General features: G+C 40.0%; 1 protein-coding gene across 4 annotated transcripts in view; it reads left to right on the forward strand.

Annotated features, from left to right (window-relative positions):
- The first annotated feature begins 716 nt into the window (after nt 1–716).
- LOC122125203 (STAM binding protein) overlaps nt 717–20,777 on the forward strand; it is a 30,704-nt gene continuing 10,643 nt past the window's right edge. The window contains exons 1-7 of one of the 4 annotated variants that reach the window (XM_042699778.1): nt 717–757; nt 2,872–3,089; nt 13,382–13,457; nt 14,009–14,104; nt 15,343–15,709; nt 19,269–19,393; nt 20,236–20,373. In XM_042699778.1, the coding sequence (XP_042555712.1) occupies nt 2,887–3,089; nt 13,382–13,457; nt 14,009–14,104; nt 15,343–15,709; nt 19,269–19,393; nt 20,236–20,373 (1,005 nt within the window). In that variant the 5' untranslated portion in view covers nt 717–757; nt 2,872–2,886. The other 3 variants (XM_042699777.1, XM_042699780.1, XM_042699779.1) reach the window with 3 other exon arrangements.

Raw genomic sequence — 20,777 nt, forward strand, 5'->3', positions numbered from 1 at the left:
CTTCAGCAACACAAAGACAAGTCAAATCTTACTGGGGGAAAAAATTACTCAAACTCACACACACCGACATGCAGAAAGTTCCCCTTTGCATTTCGAGTATATAACCACATTGGTTAGACTCAGGGACAGGAACTGTGTCACACAAGTTGTGCGTGCGTGCGTGTGCGTGTGTGTGTCCATTGCTTTTGTCTACTAATCCTTAAAAGATTAAACTTATTCTCAATACAGGGTATATAGGTGCTTTGATTTTAAAGAGTTAGTCTGTTTGTTTATAAGCAATGAACCTATTGCATAGTATCTCAGACTGCTAGTTTTTGTAGAAAGTGACACACGCAAACTGAACATGTCGAGTCTTCTTCTCTCCAGTTGGTTTAGTTGTCTGCAGCTGCGCTTGGATCTGCACGCCCTCTTGGAATACGACGTTCTTATGTGATGGAAGCAGGAGTTTGAACTGTCAGGAAACTCCTACCTCCATTATAGTTTGTTCCCCGGTTCCTTTAGTAATTCTGTCCGGCTCTCTTCCGGGTTTATTTTTCCTTTACCAAGGAGGCCGCTTCAGAACCCGCTCTCCATTGGCCGAATTTTCCGCAGGCCACGATTATAGCCCCACCCACCAGTTCCTCATCTCTTCCCCCCGCCCCCTCCTCCCCCCCGCCCGGGTCCTAAATCCTAAGGAGTATAATTGACAGCCTGGTGGGAGTGGCGTGGCACCGGAAGTGACGTTTCCGGAAGCCGCGAGTGTCATCCTTCAGGAAAGGTGGGAAGGGGGTCCCGGGAAGGTGGTGGGACAGGGGCTGTGAGTGTGATGAGACCGAGCCAGTGAGTGAGTGAGACTGAGCCGCAGTGAGTGGGGCCTGCAGCCTTCTCCTCCCCCACGAGCCTCTTCCAGGTCCGCTGCGCGCCGGGCACCCGAAGGCTCGGGTCCCTCCCGCCTGCCGGGCTTCCCCCGCCCGCCCCCCTCCACCTGCCAGGCCCAGCACTTCCTGAAAACCTCCGAGGATTCTGTCCGGGATAGGCAGTTGGGGCTTGGGTCGCTTCAGGAAGGGCACCTCAAGCACTTGTCGGTAGACCTCGCTCAGCAGGACGTGCTCCACCTCCGCTCGTCCTTTCTCCAGGCCAGCCTTCCTCGCCACCCTCTCCTGTTGTTTGTGGGTGCTGCATTTCCTCCCTGGCGTGTTGCTCTATACCCGTGGGAAAGGGGTTCCCTTCTCGACCCACAGGCTCTTCTTCCTAAAGGGAGAAATGCCGGGGAGCATCTGTCTCAGTTAACTCTAGTAGACTGCGCTGGGAGAGATGTAGTGCCTCTGCATCCTTAGCATTCCCAGCCTTTGCTGTTAATGAGGATGTTTTCATGGGAAGCTTCGTGCAGGAAATGTGGCCCTAATATGGAAACCTATCTGTCTGAGGGAATGATTAGATTAGAAGGCGGAAAAGTAGTGGTTAAACAAGGGAGACTGACGTGAGGATTCCTGGTCAGGAATCCTGACGAGCAAAAGCTCGCCTATTGGAGAAGAGTAAAGTATAGAAAAGACATGAGAGCAGTTTCCATGGGGCTGTGAATTCTATAGTCTGTACATCCTAGAGCACGTTGGTTATAGAGGACTTTAATTCAGTGTATAAAAAACCCAGATTCCTTTGGAAATTACGGAGAATGGTGGTAACTTACTGGCATTTGAGATCTGGTTCTAACAGCAGCGGTATCTAGAACGATTGTGGGATTACTGGAGTTTGGAGCTCAGGGAAAGAAAACACCCAGAGTAAGGTGTCACCCTCTCCAGTTTTAAGGTACCTTTGTGTCCTTGTATTATTCAGAAGTGCTTAGTTTTTTGGTAGATGAGCTTTTGTCTTCGAGATTGAAATATCTTGTTCTGATAATAGTGAATAATATTGCATACTGTGTGGAATAGTGGTTTGATGGGCAGAGCTCTGATTGTGAACATTCATTCCCAGAACTGCTACCCTGGTTAACTTTGTATTCAAATATGAAAATGTATACCCCCCCACACCCAAAATGTCAGTTACTCTCAGCTGAATAAAAATGATCAAACTTGAAATCACTGAATCCTCATGAAACTCCACTGACTGCACTCTTCCAAGTACTGGAGTAAGTGGAAGTAGTAGGTAGTTGAAAGAAGAAATTATTAGAAAAATAGAAGATACTATCCTTATACTCATAGTGCTCTAGGCAAGTTCTCCTAATAATAGAGGATTGCAGAATTGAGGGGCAGAACCGAACCCACCGTGGCCTATTGTAATTATATTCTGATACTACCTAATTATGGCACAAGACTGGGTTTTCCAGTCTGCCAGTCTTCTCAAAATTATTTAGGCTACCTTGAGGATTTTGGCCTTTTTTAAAAATTAGCAAATGTTAGTTATTCAAGGGGCTATTACATAGAGGCATTTCCACTCATGCATACAATAAACTCTAGCCAGTCTCTCTTCCCTATATCATTATCGCTTATGCCCTCACCCCTTCCTAATAAAATTTCAACAGATCTCACTGTTTTCATGGATGTCAACAATGTTTTTAACTATATTCATCCTCTTTTATCCTTAACCATTTCTTGCTAGTACCCTCCTCCCAACAGAACCAGTCTGTCTCCCCTTGCCCTCCCCCAACCCCTAATACAGCTTTCATGTAGGTTCTTTATGCTGTTTTCATATATGGTTGTTGTGTATCTCAAAATTATTCAGAGGGTCTAAACCTTTTTATAAGAAAGAGACTATTTTATCTGGCTCACAGCATATGATATATTTTTTCTTGTACTTTCTTCTTAAGGAAGAGGTTTATGAGATAAACACACTCTGTGCTAGACTGCAGGGATGATGGGACCCATGGTTTTGATTCTTTTCTTGTTTCTGTCTCAGAACCTCTTTATCCTGATGTCTGACCATGGAGACATGAGCCTCCCACCCGAAGACCGGGTGAGGGCCCTCTCATTATTGGGGAGTGCTGTGGAAGTGAATGAAGACATTCCACCCCGTCGATACTTCCGCTCTGGAGTTGAGATTATTCGAATGGCATCCATTTACTCTGAGGAAGGCAACATTGAACATGCCTTTATCCTGTATAACAAGTATATCACGTAAGACACCTACAGTTTCCTTTTTCTTTTCTGGTGGCTGATGTCTCACTTATTCTGCCCTTGTGCTCACTTATTCTTCTCATAATTGCTAAAAGTAGAGACCTTTACAACATATTCGGTATTAATCATTTGTTTTTCTAACAGTTCCTACATATTGATTGTCCTTGTCATTCAAAGACATGAGTACTGAAGGAGTTGTTTTCATGAGTCATAGTTTCATGAGTAAGAGACTTAGCTCTTTGGCCTATGCCTGTACCAGCTGTCAGGCAAAAGAATTGGTAGTTATGGACTTGTTATATATTGAGTGCTTTTACTGTGCTTTGTCTATTCAGGCATTATAGTAGAAATATCCCAAATACCAAATTCCTTATCTCTGTTTATTTTGTACAAAATAGAGTAATATAAGAATTTTTTTCTTCTTAATCTTTACCATAATAATGAAAATAATTAAGGACTGCTTACAATTTGTATGGCTCATAGGAAGATCTTCCTCTTGAGTTGTTCATCATCATAGAGTAGGCAGCAAAACTAGAAGATCTCAGTACTACTAACAGAACAATTCCTAAAGCCCCAATGACAAAGAATGATGCATGATTTAGCAAAGGAATAATGCTAAAGATCTTATTTGTCATTTCTAGTCTTGTTCTTTAATTCCAAGATGTATAAAAAGTAATTGCATCTGTTTGCATGGCTCTTAGTAATTCGTGAGTTATTTAAGCTGAATGATTTCATTGATCCTCACAGGTCTGTGTGTACTGAGTAGGGCATGCTATCCTAACATTCTTCATAGGAGGGAGCAAGCTCAGAGTTGATCATGTTCCAATTTGGAGTGACAAAACCCAGGTTTTGTAACTCCTGCTTCAAGATGCATTTGACAACAGGATATTTGGCTTTCCATTTCATAATGTTCTGTGAGTTGAAATTAGTCTTTTGAGATTATAAACATAAGCCACATTATTTTTTAGTTAGATTAATTTGTTGATTCTGAATATGGAGCCTAATGCCCTGCATTCTACACTAAGCTATATCCCTGACCCCTTGTGTTTTTGAATGGGCAATATATACATGCATTGCGGAATTCAGAAAGCACCAAAAAGTATAGAAGGTTAAAAAATTACAGGTGCTGGTGTTCACACCTGTAATTATAACTACCCAGGAGATTGAGTTCTGAAGATTGAGGTTCAAAGCCAGCCCAGGAGGAAAGTCCCTGAGACTCTTATCTCCAGTTGACTACCAAAAAAGCTATAAGTGAAGCTGTGGTTCAAGAAATAGAGCTGTACTCTTGAGCAAAAAGGCCCAAGAACAGTGCCCAGGCCCAGGCCTCTAGTTCAAGCCCCAGGACTGGCACCAAAAAAAGAAAAAGTAAATTTCCTTTCTCTGAAATCTTTTCTTCCAATCCTCAGTTCCCTTCCCCAGAGACATCACTCTTACTAGTTCTGTATTTGTCCTCCCAGACAGAAATATGTGTATCAGTTAATCACATTAAGTTTTTTTTATCACATTTCCTCTTAAGGAAGATTTCTAACTTTGGCAGTGAAGAATTGTTTTATTCTGGAGCTATCCTGTATGTTGTAGGATGTTTACAGTAGCATCCTGGATTTTTACCCCCTTCCCAGCTCTGACAACCAAAAATGTCTCCAGATGTTAGCTAATGCTGAGGTACAAAATCACTCCAGTTAAGAATTCTTTAAGGAAAACTATGGAAGAGTAAAGTCTTTCACCTGTTATAAATTTAGAGTGGAAAAAGATAAATGCTAGTTCCTTTTTGTTTTTAGCTTTATAATTATTGCCTGTTTACTCAAAGTTCTGGTGATATATTAAAACCATAATGCCTTGCATTGTGGTCTCAGTGTTGATTGCATGTGTGTGTATGTGGTGCTTTCTATTGTCAAATGCATCTTGAGGCAGGAGGCTTGAACTCAGGGCCTTATTGTTGTGCTCTTGCTTTTTTCTATTCAAGGCTGGCATTCTCCTAATTGAGCCACCCCACTTCTGGCTTTTTGCTGCTTAATTGGAGATGAGTCTCTTGGATTTGGCTGCCCAAATCCTCGATCCTCAGATCTCAGCCTTCTAAGTAGGTAGGATTATAAGTGTGAACCACCAGCACCCAGCCCAGTGTTGATGTTTTTCTAGAATAAAAATTTATATTTTTGTTTCCCTTTACTGTTTTGAGTTTTTTATTCTTAGGCACAAAATTTATTTTCCTACAAAGTTTCTTTGGCTGTTGACCTCTTTATATACCTACTCTACTGCTAGATGAAATAGTAGTATTCTTGTATATTCCAGCTATCTTTTAGATTGTTTTCTCAAAATAAAACCTAAGACCACAGTTTCTCTAGAGAATCACTCACTAGTTGAAAAAGTTCAGTAAATTCATAGGCTTTTTTTTCTTTTCTTTGCCAGTCCTGGGGCTTAAACTCAGGGCCTGGGTACTGTCCCTGAGCTTCTTTTGCTCAAGGCTAGAACTCTACCACTTGAGCCACAGTGCCACGTCTGGCTTTTTTTGCTTATGTGGTACTGAAGAATGGACCCAAGGCTTCATACACACAAGGCAGGCACTCTACTGCTAAGACACATTCCCAGCCCCTTCATAGGCTTTTTCTATCAGGTATTTTATGAAGGATCTTCTGAGTCCTACTGCCTTATATAGAGAATACCTTCAGAGCAAGGATTGTATTCATTCAACAAACATGTATTGAGTGTATCTACAATCTACTAGGCACTGCACTAGGTTTTAGATACATAGTGATCGCCAATTAGCTAGCAAAAGGACAGGCTGGAGGTGGCTCAAGTAGCAGAGCACCAGCCATCATAAGCAAGCAAGAACAAAATAACATTAAGAGTACAGGCAGGGCTGGGAAGGTGGCTCAGTGGTAGAGCACTTGCCTTGCATGCATGAGGCCCTGGGTTCAATTCCTCAGCACCACATAAGCAGAAAAAAAAAGCCGGAAGTGGCGCTGTGGCCCAAGTGGTAGAGGGCTAGCCTTGAGGTGAAGAGCTGAGGGACAGCACCCAAGCCCAGAGTTCAGGCCCCACAACCAGACCCCCCCCCCAAAAAAAAACATGTGTTTGAATGGTAATCCCTTTGTACAACTACTTAAAGATAATAAAAATATAATTTAAAAATCTTTGAATTTTTCAAAAAAATAAAATAAAAAACTACAGGTGTGAGCTGGGTCCTGGTGGCTCCTATCTAAATCCTAACTACTCAGAGCTGAAACCTGAAGACTGGAATTCAAAGCTAGCTTGAGTAGAAAATCCCAAGACTCTTATCTAATCAACCAGAAAAAGGCAGGAAGTGGTAGAGTGCCAGCACTGATTGAGCAAAAAGTTGAGCAAAAGCACAAAGGCTCTGAGTTCAAGGCAAGTATGAGCACAAAAAAAAAAAAAAGGAGAGGAGGAGGAAGATGAAGAAGAGAAGAGGAAGAGGAGGAAGGAAGGAAGGAAGGAAGGAAGAAAGAAAGAAAGAAAGAAAGAGAAAGAAAGAAAGGAGGGAGGGAGAAAAGGAGGGAGGGGGAAAAAGAAGGAAGGAAGGAAGGAAGGAAGGAAGGAAGGGAGGGAGGGAGGGAAGGAGGGAAGGAAGGGGGAAGAGGAAGAGTACTTGTGTGGCTGGGATATAGTAGCTCACTGGTAGAGCGGTTGTGGTTGTTTACTTTGTATAAGGTCCTGGGTTTGATCCCCAGCAACACATACACAAAGTACATGGATGACTTGGATGCTTAAGAAATTACTTTTTTAAAAAAATCTTCCGTATGAGGGGATTACAGCTCATTTACTAGGATGAGCGAGGCCTCAGGGAGATTTATGGGCAGAGGGTTTGGAAGTTTATACTTGATTTGTTGAATTTGAGGGTTAATTTGAGGCTTCCATGGTTTGGCTTGGGCTAAAGCAATAAATAGAGCTAACTTCATTTTTCTGGCATCTGCTTTCAAGACTCTGATTCTGATTCTGTGAACTGACAAGCAGGAATTGCAAAGAAGTTTTAACTCAGCGATTCTCAGCTTGTTTTCTTATCATATTTTACTTGGTATATTCCTATCAGTGACAGTGGCTCACTGTGCCAGTTACTACAGCGAAGGAGAGAGTGGAGAGAGTAGGCATGGACCTCACCACTCTTCTACCCCCACTATTGAGAATAGTTTTTCTAGACCTTTTGTGGATACTTTGTTTCAACATTTAAAAGGCATGTCTGTCATTTCTCCTGGAGCAGTTTAGGCATCTTAATGATCTCAGACATAGTTCCCTTCTCAGTAGTTTCCCTGCTGAAGGAATGCTTTGCCTTTTGTAGACCCCAGTATAGAAGAAAGATCTTCAGCATATTAAATCAGTACATATTTTCATGATGAGCACAGACAATAAAACAGGCAGTGGATTCTTTCGCAGCTTTTTATGGTCATCAGCTAGGCTACAAAGAAGGTACTTGGAGTATTCAGGCAGTTCCTATTTGCTGTGGGAGGCTGCTATAACACAAATCCTCTGTTCTGAAAATGAACTTGTCACCTGTGTTGAAAGTGTTTGCTGGGATTAGGGTTTCTAGACTGAAGAAAGTTTCACCTGTGATCATGCTTTGCTGATTAAATTTCAAGACTGCAAGAAATGAGATGAAAATCCTTATTACATTCATATTATAGAATTCTTGCTTAACTTTTGAATTAATTGCTTTTAAGAAAATTAATAAAGTGGTAAGAGAAATCTTATCCACCAGAGGAGACCAAAGAAACTCATGTGCATGAGTGGATTATACTCTGTATCCTGTTCTTCAGCTTGCTTTCTTAAGAATAGCGTCTGTCTATATGAGCACATATTGAGCCATCTTACTCAGAGCTGGCTATTCCTTCTGCCTGAAGCAGTCTTACTCTAAATCTCTTCATAGCTTATCCTCTTCCAGTCCCTTGCTCAAATACCACCTTCTTACTGATGCATTCCTTAGCTGCTCTACCTAAAATTTCTCCCTTCCTCTATCACTGTCCTATTAATCTTTTGTTTTGTATATTGTTTGTTTTTCCACTGTAATATACATTCCGAAGTGGGAAAAAACAGACTAGGTCATTTACCACCATATTCTTCTTATCTAGAATAATTCATGACCTTATTCATGGTAGATGCCCAATAAATTTTTCAATGGATAAGTGAATGATTACGTTGTTTTCACATTGGGTATTCCATAATGTATTAAATTATCTCATGTTAATGGGCATTTAGTTTTGTTTTCCTACTTTTGTGAGCAGTTCTAGGTTCAATAGTCTTATATATATGACATTGCATTTGCTGACAGTCTCTAGATAAGTTCTAGAAGTTAAATTGTGAGCTTAAAGAATATACACAGTTTTTAAATTTTTTAATAATTGCTTCTCATTTTCCCTCTATTAAAAAAAGGTTGTAATCAGTTTTCAATCTTTCTGATAGTGTATAAAGATAGCCATTTCCCTACACCATTATTTACACCAAGTATAAATCAGTCTTTAAGCCTTGCCAATGTCACTCTGTTGCAAAATTATGTCATACTAATTTGAGTTTCATAGTAAGTGGCATTTAACACTATTTTATATGTTTACTTGCCTTTTGTATTTTCCATTCATCTTTTTCTTTTTTCTTTGTTCTGTTAGGTTGTTTTGCTTATGTTTTTGCCATTAAACTTGGTTTACTCTGGTACATTTCCTCTCTCTAGGCTGCAACCAGATATTGTCCTAGTGAATAGTATACATCTGGGCCACTGCTATTCTATGCCTAGAAAGTTTCTAGCTCTGATATAAGCATCTTCATGCTTATTCTTGTTCACATTTCTTTGTTTGCTCATCTGCTAGTAAAAATAACCATAAGAAGCATGTGGCAGGTGTTGGCTGTGTGCTAGGCACTGTGCTGTTAACTTTATTTTTATTATCTCCATGTATCACGAAGTTCTAGTTTGTCTCCATGTATATAATTTATGTGTGTGAAGAAACTGATAATGGGAGATTAAGTGACTTACCCAGGGTCACACAGCTAGTAAATTGCAAAGCCAGCATCTGAGCCCAGGAAGAGTGGCTCTAGAACCTGCTCTTCCAACTGCTAAATGCTGTGACCACCAGTAAGGGTAATGGGTTATAGTGCCCACTATATGTTTTGAAAAGGTCTTTCTGGGAGTGTTTTCTTTACTTGTAAACTTGCTCCCATTGCATGCATGGTTAGTCATCCATTCTATTTCCCCTCCCTTCTATTTTTCATTAGTTTAGTGCTCATTAGATTGGTATTCATTAGTGTGTGTGTGTGTGTGTGTGTGTGTGTGTGTGTGTGTGTGTGTGTAGCATAAAACACAGAAATCCCTGCCTCAGGAAGTTTACCGTGTAGTTGTATACTGTGTAGTTGTATACTGAGAGCAGAAGTGCTTTCATGACTGATGCAGGCTTCAATACCAAGCATGTTCAGCCAGCTGAAGGTAGTAAATATATACCTTGATCTTTGGGCCCAAGAGGAAGTTTGCTGAATTATAAATCTCTAGAATATAAGAACTATGTCTTACTTAATATTCTTACTTTGAACAAATGACTCTATAATGGTTTTAAATATAGAACTCAAAACAATTTCATTTTTTTCCATGAATGGAAGGTTGGTTTTTTTTTTCCATTTTAAAAGGCACTTCAATTTCTTCTTCCTCTCCTTCTACTCCTTCTTCTTCTTCTTTTTTTCTGGTCAGTTGAGAGGCTTGAGCTCTGCGCCTGTGCACTCTCCCTCAGCTCTTCAGCTCAAGGCTAGCATTCTGTCACTTGAGCCACAGCACCACTTCCCATTTATTGGAGATAAGAATCTCACACTTTCCTGCTCAGGCTGGCTTTGAACCACAATTCTCAGATCTCAGCCTCTTGAGTAACTAGGATTACCGGCATAAGCCACCAATGCCTGGCTTGCATTTTAATTTCTTATATACCAAATAACATTTTCCTGAGTCATCTTATAAAAACAAAAGCCAGATTTACAAAGAAAAATTGGTTGACCAGTAGACTGATGATGCATCAATGACAAAAGAATGTTTATAAACCAGGCGCTGATGTCTCATGGCTGTAATCCTGGCTACTCAGGAGGCTGAGATCTGAGGATCGTGGTTCAAAGCCAGACTAGGCAGAAAAGTCTGTGAGACTCTTATCTACAAGTAACCAGCAGAAAACAGGAAGTGGCACTGTGGCTCAAAGTGGTAGAGTTCTAGCCTTGAGCAAAAAGTGCTTAGGGACAGCGCCCAAGCCCTGAGTTCAAGCCCTATGACTGACAAAAAAAAAAAGTTTGTATACTGTAAAGCTTTATGACATTGTTAGCAACAAAATTTAAATTCATTGAATAAAACCTCCAAATTAGTAGGTACTTAAGATAATGCTCCCAGTCAGGTGAGAAAGTGTCAAGTCACCAGCACCAAAGAGCATAGCAACAATAAGGCCCTCCTGAAGGGAAGATTTTTTTACAACACTTTTAGTTTTAGATTTAATCTTTCCCTAAGGTGGCAAATCAGGTGAATTGGATTGGATTGGATTGAAATAAAATTTGTATGTGCCTAATATAGACCTGAATAGGGTTTGTTTGGGTGGAGTCATCTTTGATCTTACTGAGTCTTTTTCCTCCATATACTCCTCCCCATGGGCAGAAAGAAGAAACAAATTTATCTTAACTACAGTACTTAGAGCTGTGTGCAAGCTACCCTCTTGATTTCCATATATTAAAACATTCTATTCAAAGATGTATTTGTTTAGAACCCTCCAACAGTTTCAGACATTCGAAGAACCTGTGGAGGCAGTATAGCACAGTGGCTAAGAGCAGATTCTGGAGCTGACTTGCTGGTGTAGAAATTCTGAGCTTGCCATTTTCTTGATGTGGCAAGTTAGTGGACTTATTTTGTTTTTTTTTTAATATTTGTTATTGTACAGATACTATACAGAGGGGTTACAGTTACATGAGAAAGGTAATGAGTCCATTTCCTATCAAGCATTGTTACCCTCTCCTTTGTTTTTCCCCTACCATCCCTTTCCTCCCCACCTCCCCAACTCCTCCCTCCCCCCCCACCCCTCTCCCCACCCCCCTTCCCCGGCCCAGCAAAGTTGTAAAGTTCATTTTCAACATAGTGTCCTGTACATCTCATTGTTACAATGGGTTATCCTGTATCCTTATTTTAGCATTTTGTTATTTCCTTTCCCCTCCCCAAATTAGAAAAATATATATACAAGATGCAGGACACAGGAATCAAATACAGTGACGACAGGGGTTGTACCATGGGAAAAGAACATACAAAGAAACAAACAAAAAAACCACATAGTACATTAAAAAGAACAACAAGAAAGATTAAAATCTTTTGTGTCTCTATCTTGGGGTTCATTTTGCTTAGCATCAGGTTATATGGTCATATGTACATAGCTTTTGACCTCTTGTGCTTGTTCTAGGCATATACTAGTTACTGCAGATAAGAGAAACCATGGGACCTATATTTCTTTGAGTCTAGCTTACTTCATTTAATATAATATTTTCCTGCAAATGGGGCAGTGTCATTCTTTCTGATGGAGGCATAGAATTCCATTATATATATATCGCACATTTTCTTGATCCGTTCATCTGCTGAGGGGCATCTGGGTTGATTCCATATCTTAGCTATGATGAATAATGCTGCGATAAATATAGTTGTGCTGGTAGCTTTCGTATGGACTTGTTTGTGATTATTTGGGTAAATGCCTAAAAGTGGGATTGCTGGGTCATAGGGGAGCTCAAACTGCAGAGCTTCTGCATGGCAAAGGACATAGCAAGTAAGATCAATAGAAAGCCCACGGATCTTCACTAGCCATACAATGGACAAGGGTCTCATATCTAAAATATGCTTGGAACTCAAAAAATTAAATCCCCCAACAACAAATCCTCAAAGAAACAACTGCCCCATTAATAAGTGGGCTAAAGACTTAAAGAGAGACTTCTCTGTAGAATGGCCAATAGACACATAAAGAAATGCTCAACTTCTCTAGCCATAAAAGAAATACAAATCAAAACAACATTGAGATTCTACCTCATCCCAGTTAGAATGGCTATAATCAAAATATCTAATAAAAACAGATGCTGGAGGGAATATGGCTAAAAGGGAACCCTACTGCATTGTTGGTGGGAATGTAAATGTGTTCAACCACTTTGGAAAGCAATATGGAGGTTCCTAAAAAGACTACACATAGAGCTTCTCTTATTGTTTTTTTTTTTATTGTCATTAAGTAGATGTCATAAATCTTAAGAGGCCTGGGAATTGATTTCGTTTTTTTCCCCCACTGAGCTTTTTAGCCAAGGACAGAAACTGAAAGAGAAAATCCACCATCTGATATTTATGCCCTTTTTATCAAATATCATAATGCATATAATAAATAATGTATGTTATGTACATAATACAGTCCTGTAACTGTAACACATGCACTAAGTGTATCTCTGTTTGGTATGATACAAAGGAATATTTTTTAATAAATAATGTATGTTATGTACATAATACAGTCCTGTAACTGTAACACATGCGCTAAGTGTATCTCTGTTTGGTATGATACAAAGGAATATTTTTTTTCTTTAAAAGAATATAATCCCCTGCTGGTACCTGCTGGTACCTGCTGGTACCTCCTGCCTATAATCCTAGCTACTCAGGAGGCTAAGATCTGAGGATAACCATTCAAAACCAGCCTGGGCAGCAATACCATGAGACTCCTATCTCTTAACTACCAAAAAGCCAGAAGTAGAGCTTTGGATTATGTAGTAGAGCATTTGCCTTGAGCATAAAAGCTCAGGGACAGTACCCAGGGCCTCAATTCAAGTCCCAGAACTGGCACAAAAATGAAAAATAAGATAAAAGTTACAGAGATAACAGTCATAACAGTAATAATGTACATGGTTTTTGGTTAACCTTCTGTTAACCCAAGCTGCCAAACTGTCCTTTTAAGAACATTTTTTTACAGAGGCCCTTTCCTTGGAAAGCCTGTCATATCATTCACACACACACACACACACACACAATCTCTTTCTTTGCAGGTACATTTTGGGTACAGAATAGGCTTTGCTTGTTTATCTGTCTGGTTTAGGATTTTGTTTGACCATTTTCTTTCATTTAAAGGTCTGGTGCTTGCTGCTGCACATCTGGTTTGGAAGAAGGCAATATTGTTTGCTAATTCCAGGGATAGAATTAGTAGGCAACATGGCCTGTCTAAATGTCCTTGTTGTCTCTTCTCTACCTCTAGAAACTCTTCATGCACATTGCCTTATGGTCTCATGGACATTTGGTCATTCGCTCCATATATAATCATTCTGATCTGTTTTCTTAGGCTCTTCATTGAGAAATTACCAAAGCATCGAGATTACAAATCATCTGTCATTCCAGAAAAGAAAGACACAGTAAAGGTGGGTCTTCATTTTCATTATTGTCTATCTACAAGCTTCAGAGCAGCATAGACAGACATAAGATCAAAGTTATAGTCTCTGCTGGGTACTAGTGGCTCACACCTGTAATCCTAGCTACTCAGGAGACTGAGATCTGAGAATCACCATTCAAAGCCAGCCCAGACAGGAAAGTCTGTGAGACTCTTTATTTCCAATTAACCACCAAAAAACCAGTAGTGGTGGTGTGGCTCAAAGTGGTAGAACACTAACCTTGAGCAAAAGAGCTCAGGGACAACACCCAAGCTGTGAGTTCAAGCCTCAAGACTGACCAAAAAAAAAAAAAAAAAGTTCTAGTCTCTGAATCAGAGCAGAAATGGAGCCCTGGAGATGGAAGTAAGGCCATCTCTCTTTTTCTTCAGTGCAGATATGAAATAGCAAGAATGGCTGGGTAATAGGTAATTCAAGTTATTTTTTAAACATGGTTGACAGTGTCAACTTATGTCTTGTTTTTGTTTAGTGAATTATATGGCATTAGAATTGTCCTGATTCTCAGTTTCTGTTTTATATCTCAGAAATTAAAGGAGATTGCATTTCCAAAAGCAGAAGAGCTCAAGGCAGAGTTGTTAAAACGATATACCAAAGAATATGCACAATATAATGAAGAAAAGGTCAGTATATAATAGCAGAGGAAAATACTTTGGTATCTTATGCTATGCTCCGGGAATGCACTGTTATTTTAACAGATTCTGTGTTAAATATGTTAATATGACAGTTAACATCTAGAACAGTGGTTAATCTGAGGATTCTAATACATATTTGGTTTAATTGTCCAAGGTGACTTGAGGGAAAGGAAATTTATTGCCTGTATGCTATATCTAGAGCAAAAACCTGAAATGAAAATGCTCGCCAAAATATTTTTTTGGGGACTATAGATTTTAGAGGCTTGGGTTACATTTGATTATATCTAAAGTTGTTTGTAGTAGTTGATTTTTCCACCTATCTTCAATTGAGTCTTGTTAAGGGGATTTAGTTAAAGCATGTGAAGAAATGCCCAGGACATCGCAGTGGTCCCTTGTCAGACATCAGTTCACACTGCAAGCTTTACATGTCATTTTGTAGCTGTCTGCTGGGTTCTGTTTTGCAGTCTGGTGTTGAAAATCAGCAGAGGATGAATAGCTATAAAGCATACATTTCTAAGGAGCTGAGTGAGTGAAAATTTCTTTTATTAGAGTTTTTCACTTGATGTTTCTTGTTAGTTTAAATGTCACTGTGTTGAACTGATCATAGAAAAATTTTCAAGGATTCATTCTGGGTTAAAATCTACAAGAGTTCCTGGACGTAGCAGGTATAGATTTGGATTTGGTTCTATTTCTATTTTATTTTACCTGGGATATATACATTTGTACAGTTTAAGAGTAGAACTGTGTATGATAGAGGTCACAGGGTACAGAAAAATAAGATGCATCAAGATTTCAATAAAGAAAAACATGCTGGGCTGGGAAGGTGGCTCAGTGGTAGAGTGCTTGCTTTGCATGCATGAAGCCCTGGGTTCGATTCCTCAGCACCACATAAGCAGAAAAAGCCAGAAATGGCACTGTGTCTCAAGTGGAAGAGCACTAGCCTTGAGCTGAAGAGCTGAGGGACAGCGCCCAGGCTCCAGGACCAACAACAACAACAAATATGCTTTAGGATACTGAGGCACTGAGCGAACTGGGACTTTATCCTTGAAGATAGGTACTCTGTGGCTCAGTAGAAAAGTGTAGTGACTATAGTCCATGGGTACTGATGTATCAAAGGAAGCACAAATTATTTATTGGGAAATCAGACCACAGCAGAAGTACATTTGGGAATTCTCCTTGCTGAAGATCCTTGTTCTTCTGAGGTGTAAATTGTTCTGTCTTTGCAGAAAAAAGAAGCAGAGGAATTTGCCCAGAATATAGCCATGCAGCAAGAGCTGGAAAAGGAAAGACAAAGGGTAGCACAACAGAAACAGCAACAATTGGAACAGGAACAGTTTCATGCCTTCGAGGAAATGATCCGGAACCAGGAGCTAGAAAAAGAGAGACTAAAAATTGTACAAGAATTTGGGAAGGTGGACCCTGGCCTTGGTGGCCCGCTGGTACCAGACTTGGAAAAGCCCTCCTTGGATGTGTGCCCACCCTCACCTGTCTCATCTACACAACCTTCAGGCTGTAACACAACTGGAAGGCCAATGCAGCCACCAGTGGTGGACAGGTCCTTGAAACCTGGAGCACTGAGCTACTCGGAAAGTAGTGAGTCCATTGCTGTCCCCTTCCACCTCTTTTGCGGCCATTCAGGGCATCATTCTGGGGATTCAGATTAAGAGTATCCCCACAATCCCACTTACTAGGTTTTGGTCACAGAGCCCTATTTGATAAATACTGTCATACTGTGTCTTGTCACATTGGCTATCCTGTAAAAGTGGTATTTACTTACACAATTTATCTCAACCCTGGTTAATTTTCTGAAGAGTCAACAGTGTGCTTTAAAGTCAGACTCTCAATCTTTAAGGATTCTATAATATTTGAAATGTTCTGTGAATTAGAGACTGCAGTTGGCTTTTTGTAAAAGGAATTTTGAAATGTATAGAACCACTGTGAACTTCAATGACCAACTTTAAAAATAAAAATAAAGCAGGCTATTCTGCCCCAAAGCATTCCCAATCTTTAAAGTTTGGTAAAGATAAACACTGTATATACAGGGTGATAATACAGTTCACCCAGAAGAATTACTGACAGTCTTTTCTCCTTGCATCAACCATTTGTGTCAAGAAAATAACAATGGAGCTGGGCACTGGTGGCTTATGCCTGTAATCTTAGCTGGTCAGGAGGCTGAGAACTTAGGATCACAATTCAAAGCCAGCTCAGGCAGGAAAGTCCATAAGACTTATCTCCAATTAACTACCAGAAAACTGGAAGTGGAGCTGTGGCTCAAAGTAGTAGCCTTGAGTGCAAAAGTTCAGGAACAGCACCTAAGCCCTGAGTTCAAGCCCCACAACTGACAAAAAAAAAAAAAAGAGGAAAAGAATGGGGTAAAGATAAGTATACCTAGATGCTAGAGTGAATTTTAGAGTTGGAATCAACTGTCAAGCAATCATTTAGAGAAATAAGCTTTATAGAAACTCCTTGTACAAGTACAGTATAAGAAAGGAAGGAGGGCTAGGCTTTGTGCTTGGCCTTTAAAACCTTCCTTGCCACCTTTACTCGAAAGACTTCTCTCTACCTACTGTTCGTACCATAAGTCTGTTCTGAGGAGGCTGGATGCACATGTTCTAGGACATTCCCTAGACTCTTGTTTACATTGCCCTTCTCTGTCTGCCTTCCCTACTTTTCTTGAAGTTTTTCTAGTTCTCCCTCACTCAGATTGATTCTATTATCTGTAAAACTCCCAGAGCTCTCTTTATCACTAATACAATTTAGATCATTTATTTGATAATACACAGTCATTTGTCAATATCTAGATTTTTTAATGTCTTACATTTTAGGGTTGGAGTCATACTCATTTTTGTGGTCCCTGTGGAATGAGCACAGTGTCCACTTACATGTACTTAGTACATGATTATTGAATTAAAGGAAATGACTGTGCCAAACTTTATCATCCTTAGATACCATCATCAGACTGCCATGTGACTGTGTCTCCTGGTCTGACTTTGTTACTTCTGTGGCAGTTCCGGCTTTGCTGTCAAATGTGTAAAGATGCTTCCTACCCTTAGCTTGCTGACTCTCAAAGGACTTTTCCATTGTGTTCAGGTACTGGGTCCATTCTTGGCATCCTGAAGCAGATTTTATGAACTGCTTTGTTAGTGTCTTCTTGAAAGACCAGATGTTGTTGTTGTTACTTGGGTTCTTTTGTCATTTAAACTTTCTTCTAAAAGCCTAAGTAAATCCAGAAGTAACTTATTTTCCATTATCAAGAATACATCCTGAGAGTCATACTCCTTTGATACTCATAAATAAGATAAAGGAGATATGTTAAAAAAAAAAAAAGTTCATTCAAATGGGGAATTTATTTGTTCAACTTTTTGTTAATTCTACCATAGAATTCTCAAATATCTCAAGGACTTTTTAAAAGTAGTAGTTTACCCTTGTTCAATGATTTTGTCCGTGTATGTGCTAGTAATGGAGCTTGGCTTTTTTAACAAAGCTCACACTCTACCACTTGAGCTATAGCTCTACTTGTGTGTTTGTTTGTTTTTTTTGTAGGTTGTAGGGCCCAAACTCAGAGCTTGGGCACTGTCCCTAAGCTTTTCCACTCAAGGCTAGTGCTCTACCACTTGTACCCACAGTCTCACTTCCAGTTTTCTTTTGATTAATTGGAGATGAGTCTCTCAAACTTTCCTGCGAAAGCTGGCCTTGAACCATTATCCTCAGATTTCAGCCTCCTGAGTAGCTAAGATTACAGACATGAGCCACCCGCAACTGGCACTTCTAATTTTTTTGCTAGTTAATTGGACATAAGAGTCTCACAAACTTTTCTGCCTAAGCTGGCTTTGAACTGTGATCCTTAGATCTTAGCCTTTTGATTAGCTAGGATTACAGGCATGAACAACTGATGCCCGACTTTGTGTGAATGATTAAAGCCTGGTTTTTTTTTTCTTTAAGTATTAATAGCATCAACTCAATTCAACTCTAATTTAAAAGTTGCATCTAAATCAAATACAAGTGCAACTCAAGGCACAATTTACCTGTGTCCCACTGTAAGCCTATAAAATTAACACATGATATACTTCCAAAATACAGTGGTTAGAAAGATTCAGGATAATCAGCCCCACTCTAAAAAGGAAAAAATAGGCAAAAAGAAAGGAATGGCTGATCCTAAGTAAGTCTAAAACCCAATGAAGAAAATGACCTTAGGTCTGAAGTTGAATAATCTCCTTTGATGCCCAGGCCTATATCCTGAGCACAGTGGTCAGGTGTTTGACCTCCATGTCTCAGGCAGCCTATCCCTGGTGGGCCCAGCCCACCCAGCAGCTCTTAGGGTAGAGTCTCCTGCCCATAGCTTTCCTTGGCTGAAGCAATATGCTGATGACTCTATAGTTCTAGGGTCTCAAGAGGCCACTCCTTTCCCATAAGTCCAAAAAGCATTGCTTGAATGAAGACTTTATTTGATAGTTCTGCCCCTGTGACCTGAGCCTGCAGCCTCTCTACAACATCCTTTGAAGTCCAGGTAGAGGCCACTATTTTCCTATAGCTTTTAGAGGGACTGGCTTGTATAAATATAAAAGTTGAGACATTCTATAACAGGCTTTCTGCAAGGTGATAGTTCTGAAATACTGTTAGCATGGCTGAATCCTCTTCTAAAAGCCTTAGAATCAGGAAAGTGAATTGTGTGTCTGTCTCAAGATACACACCTGAGAATCTGTAGTGCCAGTGGTCAAGTCCTAGAGCCCAAAGGCCAAGAAACCTATAATTCTGATTATTTCCTTTCGTTTTGCCTTTTCTATCTAGGCCCCCAGCTGATTGTATAGTACCCATCAATATGAAGGAAAGTTATTCCCTACTCAGTCTGGTTGCACACACCAATCAAGTTTCCTTTCAGAAACACCCTCATAGACATACCCAGTTCTTTAGGTATTCCTTAACCCAGGCAAGCTGACAGTTAATCTGTAGAGCTCCCAGCCAGCTGTGATAAGAAGTTGGAAAAGAGACTTTAAAGCCCATTTTTGAGTACCATTAAGATAGATGCCCACTCACCACCTGAAGGTTGTGTATCCTAATGACTTAGCATTGCTCTCTTGGGCTGCCAGCTGTGAGGACTGCTTGGGAAGATTCAGCTCCAGGGTCTCAGACTTTTTCCCCTTCTCCATTACAGTTCCTACAATCAATGGATTGCGCCATGTGGTGGTACCTGGAAGGCTGTGTCCACAATTTCTCCAATTAGCCAGTGCTAACACTGCCCGGGGAGTAGAAACGTGTGGAATTCTCTGTGGAAAATTGGTAAAAAAAAAAAAAAAAAAAACTGAACTTGAACTGTTTCTTCCCCCTTGACCTCCTATGAGTCTCAGAGAAGATGTGTCCAGGGACAGTTACTGTGCACCAAGCACTCTATAGAAGGAACCATGGGCTGCATAATGTAGTCACTTTGAATTTGGTGACTCTGTATTTGGTTGCTTTTCAGTGTGCCTTGAACTAATGACTTTAATGCTGTAGTTAGAAACACCTAATTCTAACTTAGGAAGACCCAATCATTATTATTATATTGTGTTCTGAGCACCTATTTTGTAGCAGAATCTGAGAATCTGAAATGGTAGGCACATAGTATATTCAGTTACTTGGAGAAATGGAAGATACACTGAGTAGAATGTATAATATGAGCACTAAAAATTTTGAGGCAGTAAAGGTCATTGGATGAAGGCACTGGAACTCATTCCTAAACAGCTGCATCAAAGAATGAAATGGAATAGACTTCACCTGAGCCTTAAAGGATTAGAAGGACTAAACAGTGAAAAGGAAACTGCTTTAGACATGAACAAAGAAGAAAAATAGTACTTTACCTGGACCTCCTCAAGAACCACAAGTAGACCTGTTTGGATGTAGCCCCTAGGGCTGTGACGATTACCCAGGCTGTGTATCAGATGGAGTTCTGGGATTCTGGGGTCGGTCTCAGGATCAGTCATGGCAATGGACATGAGCAGTTAAGTTTGTGAACTACTGAGGTGGGGGATTCAGAGAGCACAAAGGAAAGTCATGCTGGATAGGAATGACCTTCACATAGATATTTAACTTTACACGGTTAAGAGTGCCAGGGAATTGTGACGATTTGTTTTCTCCTTTGGCAGATGAGGAATGAATTTACCATCACACACGTTCTCATCCCCAAGCAAAGTGCTGGGTCTGATTATTGCAACACAGAAAATGAAGAAGAACTTTTCCTCATACAAGATCAGCAGAATCTCATCACACTGGGCTGGATTCATGTAAGCAAATCTGAGCTCTCAGGATTCATCTCCTCTCATTGTGCTTTCAATACACTGTTTGCTTCTTTCTTTGAACAAAGTAAAACATCTCCAGATTATTTATTTTCCTTCCTTCAGATGAAGTTCTCAGCATATTGACTGTTGATACTCTATTACTGATTTCTGGGAACTACCTAGGGCTTTTTCATTATTAACTTTTTGCTTATTGTTTTTTTTTTCAAATAAAAATAAACTGATTTCTTTAGAATTCCAGTTTCCCTGTGCATGTGAATAGTGTGATAGAGTGCTAACCTAGAATATATTTAGGCATTGGCCCAAGAGACTATACCTACTGTACACAAGTCATGTTCTAAAAGAAATATATAGCAAATGAGCCAAAGAATTCATTCAGATGGTTGCAGCTG

The sequence above is a fragment of the Dipodomys spectabilis genome, unplaced genomic scaffold, assembly GCF_019054845.1.
Source record: "Dipodomys spectabilis isolate Male_0828 unplaced genomic scaffold, ASM1905484v1 ptg000262l, whole genome shotgun sequence".
Lineage (NCBI taxonomy): Eukaryota > Metazoa > Chordata > Mammalia > Rodentia > Heteromyidae > Dipodomys > Dipodomys spectabilis.